General features: G+C 45.4%; 1 protein-coding gene across 1 annotated transcript in view; it reads right to left on the bottom strand.

Moving 5' to 3' along the window:
- GABBR2 (gamma-aminobutyric acid type B receptor subunit 2) overlaps positions 1-12364 on the bottom strand; it is a 421806-nt gene that overhangs the window by 189256 nt on the left and 220186 nt on the right. The window contains exons 5-6 of the mRNA XM_032240167.1: positions 8707-8772; positions 741-941 (exon numbers count right to left, since the gene is read on the bottom strand). Of these exons, the coding sequence (XP_032096058.1) occupies positions 741-941; positions 8707-8772 (267 nt within the window). The remainder of the gene's footprint in view (positions 1-740; positions 942-8706; positions 8773-12364) is intronic.

Raw genomic sequence — 12364 nt, forward strand, 5'->3', positions numbered from 1 at the left:
TGCAGAGGTCCTGAGGCTGACACACTCTGCCTGAAGTCCTGCTCCCAGTCGTGACAGCATCGAGGTGCCAGGCACCATGCTAATGGCTTGCACCACCTGCCATCAGTCCTCCTAATAACCCCTGGGGGGTGGGTTATCACAGATATAGAAGCAGAGATACAGAAGATATATCTATAGAAGGGACATCCCAAGATTACAATAGTGGCTGAATAGTGGCCCCTAAAAAGATATATCCACACAGATATAGAAGCAGAGGCTTGAAGAACTCAGGCTCAAGGTCACACAGGTGGTAGTGGTAAAATTGGGGTTTGAGACAGTCTGGCAGCTCTACAGCATGTGTTTCCCAAAGTTTACCTAAAGAACCTGTTCTCTCCTCCAGGAGAGCATCACCACAACTGAGAATGACATCTTGGGTAAGAGGAGCACGGGATGAAACTTTGCAGAGTCTAACGGGCCCTTAAGTTGATGCCAGGACTCTATCCATATATGTATACATAACGTGTGTACTGTGTTATGTGCTTCACAATATCCTTATCTCATCTGGTTCTCACAGTTCCCTAGAGAGGTAAGCAGTGGAGGGTTGTAAATACCTCATTTTACGAGCGCAAGAGGCTCAGACAGGTCAAGTGCTTTGCTCAAACTGACACGGGACAATAAATGTGCACTTTTGGCCAATGTCACTAGACAAGATGATCAAAAGAGGTGGGCTGGAAGATTGAAACGGGTACCAAGACACTGACCTTTCCTGAGATGGTCTTGATCTGCTTGGAGCTCAGGGGCTCGAAATCCACGCCAATGTAGCCCTCCATTGCAGCAAGCAGATTCTTCCGGAGGCAGCGGGATGAGTTGGCTTCCACATGCACCTGTTCCCACCAGGAAGGGTCGTACCAGCCTGGGATGATCCACTGGTATTTACTCCCATACATGTTCTCCTCGTATGCCTGCAAAAGATGGAGTGGCTGTGAAGGCACTGAGAGTTGCACTGTTCAAGGCTCTGTGCCCTGGAAGATAGGTGGGGGGAAGTCAGGCTTCCTCTTATCAGAGGATTTAGGAAATTTTTAATTACTTGTTTGGTTTCTCCCTTGTTATTTATCAAAGGACCCAAGGTAGTTATGGATAACATACATAATAAAATAATAAGTACTGAATAAAAATTAAAACATAAGGGCCCAGAAAAATATAAATTATGTTTCCTGAAGATAAAAGGAACAGAATGTAGACAAGCAGACCAAAGGTTCTAACAGTATACATAATTGAGCTGCAAATTTCACCATGAACTTCCAAGTAGCCCAAGAGAAAAGGGCAACAAGGTTATTTATACAACTCTCATTATCAATAAGGAGAAAACATACCAGGTCTTCGGGGAAACAAAGTATTTTCTAGTCTCTAACTCTAAAAAAAAGTCCCATATGGAGGATACTGTTAAATTAGCCAGCTTAGTATCAACATAACTTCTACAACAAAGAGATTTCATAAAGCTAATTTTTGTATAGATCTTTACTAAAAGCTGAGGCCATGACTCAAAACACAACCCAGGGGGAGCAATTTTTAAGGGGCCAAGACAATTTAACCTAAGTGTGCTGTTTATATAAGATGCCACTTAGCAAACTGAGAAGTCTCTCTGAATCTTTATCCAAAACACGGTGTGTATAAATTCCGATCCTAAAAAAAGTTCCCTCCATTTTTAGACTTTACATGGATCTTATTTGATTGTCACTCACATTCACTCTGGGAGGTGGTTTATCATCCTCCTTCTAGAGAGGAAGAAACTGAATATCAGAGAGGGAAAGTAACTTTTCCAAGTTCAATCCGTCATGGAGAAAAGTCAGACCTAGATCTAGGTCTGCTGACTTCAAGGGTACAAAGCTGCACTGCTTGCTTTCCATTTAAAGAAAAAAGTCATCAGAAGGTTCTAATGCACCCCTACTTGCCTCTAATTCTTACTATCATTATTATATATCAGGAAAATCATGACTTTTGATAGCTTTGATTCAAGCAGAAAAGTCCCACTTTGTAGGACTGTCAGGTTCCATCAAAATTGGGTTCTGAACAAAGTTTCTAAGTAGTGGTCATGTTCCCGTCGTCATCAAAATATCCAGAAGTGACTACAGGGAGCAAGGGTGGATGGAAATGGCCTCTGTGCATTGATGGGATGCAAGCATTCTAAACTAAACCTTAAACCATCCTTCAATTCATCCCTGGGAGCTTTAGAAGGACATGTTGGGAAACAATTCATGTCCCACCCCTTTTGTTCCTTGGCCTACAGCAGGTTAGTGTGGGAGGCCAGGAGGATGTGGTAAGAGGAGCCTGAGATTGCTCTGGACTCTGGGAAGGTACTTGTTGCTGTCTACTTAGGCTCCAAGGGGCTAAAGTCACGGTCTGTCCACAGAAGGGTGGCCAGAGCTCCCAACGCTTCCTGTATGTTAGAGAAAAGTTACCATTAAGTCTAAGAGTCAGAGGGGCACTTCCCTCATCCCAAGTCCAGAGGCTACTCCTCTAAAACTCCCTTAATAACCAAGAAAGCCCAGGCTGCAGTTGGAGCAGCTCATTGGAGTACATGTGAGTTAAAAGATTTGTTCCTTGACTAACCTCAGATCCCCTCTCCGTGGTCTCCACCCATTGGTTCAGCAAAGCATATGAAGGTTAAATAGACATTGCTTAACAAAAGACCCTTCAACTGCCTCGAGGAAGTGATCACACTGTCTCTTCACTAGACTCCTTCGAGGATACAAGACCTTCACTTCCCTTATTTTACATCCTGTACTTCTCATAATGCAACCTCAGATCATAGCCATTTTTCCAGCAACTACATTATAATGTTGCCCCAAACAAAACTGTTGTGGAAAATACAGAAAAGTCTTGTATTTTAATTACCTACTCAAATCCCAGCTGAAGAAAAGTAGGCAGTCTCCTGGGCTTCTCTCTAATAAATAGAATTTTGTCCACAGAAACTTTTTTTTGTTTAAAGAATAGAAATGCCAGATCCTGGTTAGAGATCAGACTTTTGAATAAAAGGGTCACCCTAGTAATCCCAGGTCATTTAATCAATGGCAGAGCCTGTGAGACTTCATAACTCTCATCTTTTACAGACAGAGATCCCATGTATATTGAGGCCCCATTATATGTGTGGCCATTTTTATATATCATTTTATTCTCACAACTACCCTATGAGGTTTGCACTATTATCTAAATTTCATAGATGAAATTTCTCAAATACATATAGCTGGTAAGTCAAGGGGACAAGACTCAAAGTCCATTCTTGAAGTTCCCTCTTAGAAAAACAAAAGAAAGATTTTTGGAAGCTTTCTCAGTCTTAAAAGGTTGTGGCAAGGAGACAGCTCCACTTATCAGGAAGGAATGTTAAGTAAGAATCAATAGATGCAGAGTGGCTGGGCGCAGTGGCTCATGCCTGTAATCCCAACATTTTGGGAGGCCGATGTGGGTGGATCACTTGAGGTCAGTAGTTTAAGACCAGCCTGGCCAACGTGCTGAAACCCCATATCTACTAAAAAATACAAAAATTAGCCGGGCATGGTGGCACATGCCTGTAATCCCAGCTACTTGAGAGGCTGAGGCAGGAGAATCGCTTGAACCTAGGAGGCAGAGGTTGCAGAGAGCTGAGATTATGCCATTGTGCTCCAGCTTGGGTGACAGAGCGAGACTCTGTCTGAAAGAAAAAAAAAAGATGCAGAGTGAAGGTATGAAAAGGCCTTCTGGTCAGAAAGAAAGGCAGATTTTCCTCACTCATGTGATAATTAAGAGGCAGCATTGAGCAGAAAGTTCAGAGCAGAAAATCAGATCAGCTCTGACAGTTCTTTAACCAGCTACTGTCCTGTTGTAGCTGTTTCTTGTGAGTTTTCCAGAAAACAGAAGCTTATTCCATTTGAATGATAATACATTTTGTTTAGAACATTAGTCAATTTTCATGAAGACAACACTTTTTTTTAGCATAGCTTCTAACCTTTCTGGGTTAAAATGGTCAAAAAATAGTCAAACAGCAAATTTTCTGCCACATGCCTGCCAGGTAACTCAGGCACACAAGTCCTGGAGCCCCACTTTTCCCACTGACAGACGGTGGAGAGCAAAGCCTGCCTCACTGCATTGTTTTAAGAATTAAATGAGATAATTTGTGTATCATGAGTGGCAAACACTATGTTCAGGAACATTTTAGCTGCCCCTTCTCATTCTCTTATCCTCTTAGTACATAAGTTGATTCTGAACATCAGTCACTGCTCTGGTCTATGCACAGCGGTGCTCTTGGGCTTAGAGAAAACTGCTCCAAACACCAAATAGCCCCAGATAGTTGTACTTAGACTTTGGATCCACTTTTAATGGCCTTTTGTCTACTTTCTAGCTGTCACGTCTACACTGCCATTTTTCACTATCATCAAGCCCCTTTTCTCGCTCTGAATTTGCTGTATTTAAACTGCTGTAGGCTTGGGAAAGTAGAGGGCCTGGATTGTTAAGCATATTTGTAGAGCAAAAGTTAGCAGGCTTTGAGGGAGACTCTCCTGCAAGGGAGGTAGACTGGGCTTACATAGATTATCCACTGTCTAATGCAACTGTGAAATGCCTCTGGGACTCCATTTTGGTGTTCCTACAGTCAGAAGGGCTGAGGTTATTGGACACAGGAGTTCTAACTAGGCACTGGCATGCTTCTCTGTCTCTGCCAGATGGGGAGTTTCGGGAGGGTGGGGCCATGTCAGTTCTCTCCTGGAGCCCCAGGGTTTTCCACAGTGCCTGGTATACAGGGGCTACTCAATCAATGATTGTGGACCGACCAAATGAATGCATTTCTAATTTACTTGGTCACCTTAATTTTTGTTTTCTTTTTTCTTGAGACAGGCTCTGGCTCTGTCGTTCAGGCTGGAATGCCACATCATGATCATGGCTCACTGTAGCCTCAAACTCCTGGGCTCTAGCAATCCTCCCACCTCAGCCTCCTGAGTAGCTGAAACTACAGGCACATGCCACCACACCCAACTAATTTTTTTCCCAATATTTTATTTTTTATTAACAAATAATTTTACATATTCATGGAGTACATATTTTGATATGTACAATGTATAGTGATCAGATAAGGCTAATCTGCATGTCCATCATCTCAAACATTTATTTTTTTATTTTTTATTTTATTATACTTTAAGTTCTGGGGTACATGTGCAGATCATGCGGGTTTGCTTTTAAATTTTTTGTAGAGATGAGGTCTTGCCATGCTGCCCAGGGTGGTCTAACTCTCGGGCATAAGCTATCCTCCTGCCTTGGCCTCTCAAAGTGTTGGGATCAAAGGCATGAGCCACTATGCCTTCATTTTCTCTACATCTGATAGAAGCACAGTCTTAGGACCTGTGACTGACAAATGGGTACTCTTGTGTGAGGATGGGCCATTCTGAGTTCACACGCTTTAGCCCCATGATCTGCTTTGGTTCTTACTAGCTGTAGACATGTAACTATGACACTATTTAAAAAAAACAAAAAACCCAATTTCATAATTTTATTAAGTTTCCTTTTGCCTCTTCCACTCCCCATGCAAGAAAGACATTTCCTTTTTATATTAAGGTTTACAACAATGATAGTAATAAACCCTCACAACAGTAAAGCAGTTAACAGTTGGGATGAAACTTTCCCTTTGGTGGGCTCATTTAAGCCTCTAGACAACCCCATGAAGCAGATGGGGTGGGGATCATTGCTTCCATTTCAGAGATGAGGCAGCTGGGGACCAGAGATGTAAACCGACCTGCCTGAGGTCACACAGCTGGCAGAGCTAAAACCAGAACCCACATTAGAGTACTTGAGAATTTAGAACAGACCACTGAGGACAGAGGAGAAGACAACAGCAACATGCCACGCTCATACCGTGCTGATGCCAAAATGAACATTTGCCACAGGGCTATAAATAGGCCTTGCATTTGCTGGAGTCTGCGATCCCATTGGGTGGCAGTTCCAATCTCAAGAACACAGCAACACGCTGTAAAGTTTCCACTGCAGCATTTGGATGGTAGGGACATGGTTGTTTCCATGTGGTCTCTGCTCTGACTCTGACAGGGACAGGAAGGCTCTCTGGGGGGTCTCCTGAGTGTCTCAATGCTCTGAGTGTCTCCTCCCGCCATCACTTACCAGGCTTCATCCAGTGTGAAAACATTGAACAGTCTCCTTAGGACATTCTGGACCTTCCAGAAGAACTCCTTCCTAACTGGACAAGACCATAAGTCCTTGAGGGCAGAGTCCATCTGGGGACCCAACATACGAACTCTACACCCAGCCCAAAGCCTCTGAGAAACTCCTCAGAATGGAGCGGTGAGCAAAGACTCTAAGAGAAACCTCATCTCAAAATACCAAACTAACAAGAGTGAAGAGGAAAATGGGATGAGAAGGTGGGATGGTGTCCCCGTGCTGTGTGGAAGGCAGACAGTCGGGGGCTTTGGGATAAAAGGAAGACAGCCATACTGTTTGTCCTGAAGCAGAAACCGTGGCTGGGAAAGCCACTTGGAAAATCATCCCAGTGCATGACAGAGTGAGAGCACAGTCACACCTGGGCTTTGGTTTGGCTTAAATCGGAACATAAGGCCTATCTATGTTTCTTGCAAACTGGAGGTAGCCAGGGCCTGGTGTGGCATCTTCATGGATCATTTTTATTAATTTATTTTCCCTGAAGTTATTTGTTTTCCTCATTTGATCAGCAACAATCACCCACCATGCACCAGCTCCCGCAAGGCCCTGGAGATGCTGGAGAGGGAACACCAAGTTTCTTCTCTAAAAGAAAGCATGCGTTCAAATTTGGGCCATTATTTTCCTTTCTAAAGTGGGTAATTTCTGGACCGTAGGTAGTAAGGAGCAAGGTTTATTGAGTTTTGGAGCAAAATTATTAAATCTATTCACTCTATATTTTCAATTTTTCTCATGGTCCTCCTTCAGTTTCAATGTGGAAAGGCCTCTTACTACTCTCCATTGATAAATGAAATGCTCAACATAATTTTGTGAAATCTACCAGTAAAGCTTGCCAGTAAGTGGTGGCCCATTCCATCTTTGGACACCTGAGACCCTATACAAACAACCAAAAAAAGATGGGTGGTATTTACTGAGGGCTCACTGTACATCAGGTGCTATGCAAAAGGTTTTCGTTCAACAATCTTATTGACAGATGTTATAATCCCCATTTTACAGATGAGAAAACTGGGGCTCAGAGATTGTAAACAACATGCCCGACTTCAGTAACAAGTAGCAGAGCAGGGATTCAAGCCCAAGCTGATGGGCTCCTGAGTGTCAACCTCCATCCAGGATCCCCTGAAATGTCAGCCTCACAGCCTCTCCCTCCTCCCGGCTAAATCGGAGGATGATCGGGCAGTTCTTAGCTCCTGAGCCTTCAGGTTCAAATAACCACATGTGACCATGGCTTCCAGCCATCGCTCTGTCCTGACTCCTTGTCTCTTTTCAATTTCTACACCTGTCTGAAACAGGCTACCAGGAGCTGGGCAGGTCTCCCCAGGTGGGGTCTCTCCAACAAAGAGCAGAGGGACTACCCTGCCCTGGGTGTAGACATGCAATCTAAGGTCACAGCGGCTCTCTGGCACTGTGCCGGTGACCTTAGTTATCAGACCTTGCAGTAAACTGGGGATCAACTGGAACACCCAAAGTCCCTTCTCTTCTCAACAACACACAATACTCCTCAGCTATACCTCTACCTCTTGGACTGAGGCAGCTTCATTTGTTCTAATATAATATTATGTTAGGACCATTTACTCTGCTTGGATTTAATCAAACATTCCAACCTGTTAAGGTTCTTTGCACTCAGACTCTGTCATCCAATATATTTCATGACTTCTAGAATTCCTACTTATAACCTCATCCACATTACTGATAAAAAGATTAAAGAGGACAGAGACCTGTGGCCCATCACCAGACATTACACCTAGAATAACCTCAGTCTAAAAGGTGAGGCTTACTGGGTAGACAGTGACTCATGTGACTGGGCTCATTTTGTTGACTTTTCTCCTGACATGATGGGAGGATTGGGAGCTGGGACATCAAAATGGAAACTGACTTAGTTCCTGTGTTATCTCCCCTATATCTAACTTAAGTTATAAATCATATGGGGGAAATCATTTTTTTAAGGGCTAGATTGGGGATCAGGTGAATGGAGATGGAGCCTTGGCTCTGCCATGAATTGGCTGAGGGCCCTTGGACAATTCCCTTTACTCCCTGGAGCTCTATTTCCTCGTCTGTAAAATAGAAAAGTCATAGTTGCTTCACATGGTTATTGAAAAGATTAAATGAGATACGGCATAAAAAGGTATTTTGTCTCTGTAAAGGATTCAGGAGTAGAAAATCAATAGTTGATAATTTGTCCCTAACCTAAGACTCTGAGCCCTACCTACAGGGCAGGGAGGGGGGTTGAGTCACTTCAGCCTCACTCTGATTTCTGGTCTCTCCCTGGCTAAGTTGAGCAGGCTTAGAATTAGCCAACAGGGCTTAGACATCAGGTAAGGCCGAGGTCCCTGGTTCTTCCTATGAAGAACTCCGGGGTTTTAGCCCTGAGGTTTTAGCTCCCTGGAAAGAGGAAAGAACAGTGAACATAACACTTCTGCTTCCAGGAACCCCAGTTCAGTCCCATGATCCCACTCACAGACTGAGCAGGGAGAGAATGAATCTGAGAAAAAGCTTCATGAACCTCCCCAAAGACACGAATGATACAACTGTTTTACTTACACAACAGAACACTTTTGCTGCCATATTCTGGTCAAACTGGCCAAGGATGATCCGCACATCATTTCCCTGTGGACGGAAGGACATGTCATGAGGTGAGTAGATGTTCATCACCCTGCAAAGGGTTCAAGGCTGTGGGCAGACAACATTCCAGCGCCTCTGGCTCTTAGCCCAGAGCTCTGCCTGGGCAGGTGGGCAGGGCAGAACCTTACCCCCTACCCCAGTCCAGCCTGGATTCTCTAGCCCTCTCTGGGGCCGGCTTTCCTGTGGCTCCTGCAGTCAGCCCACCCTGGTCTCATGGGCAAGCCTAGGGCAAATCTGTACAGGCTGAAGGCTAAAGCTGAGTGTGCTCAGAGGCCTTGCAACCTCCCCTGTTCTCCTCCCACCAGGGCGGGCAAACCCTGCAGTCCATGGAGGCATCATCTAACTTTCTTCCTCACTTTACATCTAGGGAAACTGAGGCCAGAGGAGGAGAAAGGAGCTTCTAAGGGCCCCTAGGAAGTTGGTGGCAGAGACAGGACCCCAACCAACCACACTCTGTAGCCCTGCCCCAGTGTTCTAGCCCTTTCTACCTTCTTGACAGTTAATCCCTCAAGAAATTCTTGGAGCCCACAGAGCTTCCCAATTAAGAGGTTTCAGACTCACTCTGAGCTTTGTTCACATCTCAGCTCTATCAACAAACCATGGGTGGCCTCTGGTTGCTCCTTTTCCATCTCAGCCCCAGTTTCCTCATCTGCAAAACGAGGATAATGGTAGTACTTTCCTTACCAGATTTCTGGGAAGACTAAGTGAAATAGTCCTTGTAAAATACTTAACACAGTGCCTAGCACATAGTGAGTGTCTGACTTTATTTCCAAGGAAAATCTATATTTGAAAGCCTTATACATGGGATTACATTCATTATCTCAGTGTGTTTAATAGGAATGTGTACAGTGACCCCTGTGACTCATTCATTCATTCAATAAACAATTACTGAGCACCAGCCAGAGGCTCTCCTGGGTCAGGTAAATGGCGTCTTGGTTGCTTTCTGGGGCACTGGGATCCAGCTAAGTGCTGCCCCATGGAGAAGAACAGGCTGAAAGAGAATGGGTGGGGTGGCCACCAGGAGACCAGCCAGGCCCTGGCCCACACACCTGCTCCCCATCCTGGCCGCTTCCTGCCCTCCACAGTGAGGCCCAGCCTTGCAGGTGCTGCCACCTTCCTGCTGCTCAGCCATCCCTCCAGCAGGCCTCATGGCCCTTTGATGCATAAAGAAGAAAAATATGCCTTTAAAGATCAGTTTTTAGCATCTTTCAAAATTGGAAAGTGCTGACTGAGAAGCCATTTTACTCGTCATGTACTTTAGCAAAATAAAGAAGGCCTGGATTCTAAAATCATCTTTCGTTTGCAAGCAAGAATGGAAAGAAGAGGGGGGGAAAAAAAAACACTGGCTCAGAAAGGACTTTAAAAGATCGTTAACAGAGCAGTGGAAGGAAGGCAAGCCTTTGTCATCACCACGTCTGCAATGCTATAAAAAGTTCTAAGCTGCTTCCGTTCGTTCTGTGGACTTGCTTCCAGGCATGCTCCAAGATCTTTCTGCTTGTTTGGTGAAAATTTTTAGCATTTTTTGCTGCTGACAGTACCCATCCATCCATCCATTCATCCAGCAAATATCTATTGATCATCTACTTTGTGCCAAACCCTGCATTGCAAATATGGTATGGTAAAAATGGCTTCTTGGATTCTGAAGTCAGAGATCTGGATTCAAATCACAGCTCCACCTCTGACTAGCTGAAAACTTTGGGTCTTAATCTCCTGGTGCCTCAATTTCTTCATCTCTGAGAAAGGGATAATCCTGTCTACCTTGCCAAGTGGTTGTTGGACTTATCATAACAAAACCCACCCGGTGGCTTCCATGTTGCTCTCTGCTGGCTCCCCTCCTGCCTCCCTGGCCGCTCCTGCTCATACTCCTCTTCATCAGCTCCTGACATTTCTGCTCATCCTGAAATGCTGGTGTCCTGCCCTTAGCTCTTTCCTCCCATCACTCTCCCTCGGCCATCTCGCTCATGACCCCAGCCACAACTGTTCTCTGTGTGCTATAGACTCCAAATCTCTCTCTCCCGCCCCAGCATTTCTCCAGTTTCCCACCCGACTCCTCCAGCACAACATGTCCCAAGCTGAACCACCAGATTTCCCAACAGTCCCTTTCCTCCTCCTGTGTTGTTCATTTCTGACAATGGTCAGGAACCTGGGAGTCATCTTAGACTCACTCCTCTTCACCCCTCATGCAAGCCACAACCAGAACCTGTTGGTTCTGTCTGCTCATGACTAGCTCCTGAATCTGCCCCAACCCTCCAGCCCCACTGCCCTGGGTTTAGTCACCATCATTCCTTACTTGGGGAACAGCAACAGCCTCCCACCTGCATCTTTGCCATGAATCCTTCCCCATCCACCATCTCCACAGAGCACAGGAAGAGTTCATTCCTAGATTCAAGTCTGTTTGTGTGAAATCTGTCCATGGCTCCCTGAGGCTTGCAGATCAAATTCTGAGCACCTCAGCACATTCAAGCTGTGCTAAAGATACAGATGGTAAAGATCTTATGCAGTCTTTACCAACTGAATTCTGCTCAATTCTCTCACATTTCTCATACCCTGCCTCGGCAGTGAGAACGAACTACCTGGAGTTCCTTAAAACAGGAGTGCCATTCATTCATTCATTCATTCACTCATTCATTTATTCATTCATATTCCCACTCCACACTCCTGCCTTTCTGCAAGTTTATCCCTCCAGAGTGCCCTTCCCTCCCCTCGCACTCACTTTGCCTACATAGCTGCTACTTACCCTTCTTACCTTAGCCCAGGCTCCTCTGCTCTGAGAAACCATCTCTCTGTCCCATCAGGCTTGGTGACCACTTCTTCCTCTGTGAGCCTGGATCACTCTGTGCTTCCCTCCAATATGGCTCAAGTCTACTTACTTATCTATCCTCCCCACTGGACTAAGGGTAACTTGACTCATCTCTGAGTCCCCAGCTCCCAGATCAGGGTGCTACACATATGTCAACCAATATGTGTTGAATGCACAATGAAGTGAATTAATCCAGTGTGCAGCATCATGTACAATGCCTGTCCCACACTGCTCATTCAATCACCAGTAGCCATTGCACCACTGCACTAATCTCCAGCCAGCCCCACAGTCTAGACCCTGGGGTCACCATGTCCACTTCTCAAGTAGACAGAGGGACCCACATCTTCCTGACCGCCTGACCACCTGCTGACAGTTAAATAACCAGCTCTGCCACTTGTGGACCATGTGGTATCTTTGTTGCTATGACAACCAAGTTGCAAGGACCACCTGGTGGTTTGCTCCTAGGCTGTTAGGTTTGGATGGGGCCCAAGGGATCACCCATCTAGCTTATCTCTTCCCAGAGAGGTACAAGGCCCTCCCACGGCTCCGCAACACCAAAGTGAAAGCTAGGGCCCTCACTTTGGAGCTCCTTGACCATTAGAGGGCCCTGGATGAAAATCCTATGCAGAGCCAGGTCATGCCTGTGGCAGGAAGCTGTGCACATATACTCTGCTTCTAGATGGTGAGAAAGAGGGGGGAAGACACTGCCAAGTCTGGGAGGAAGGAAGAACGTCCCAGAATCCAGGGATGGGGAGAGGCCACGTGGGGGATGAGGCT

Source organism: Sapajus apella, unplaced genomic scaffold (genome assembly GCF_009761245.1).
Source record: "Sapajus apella isolate SASKATOON/1434 unplaced genomic scaffold, GSC_monkey_1.0 scaffold46, whole genome shotgun sequence".
Lineage (NCBI taxonomy): Eukaryota > Metazoa > Chordata > Mammalia > Primates > Cebidae > Sapajus > Sapajus apella.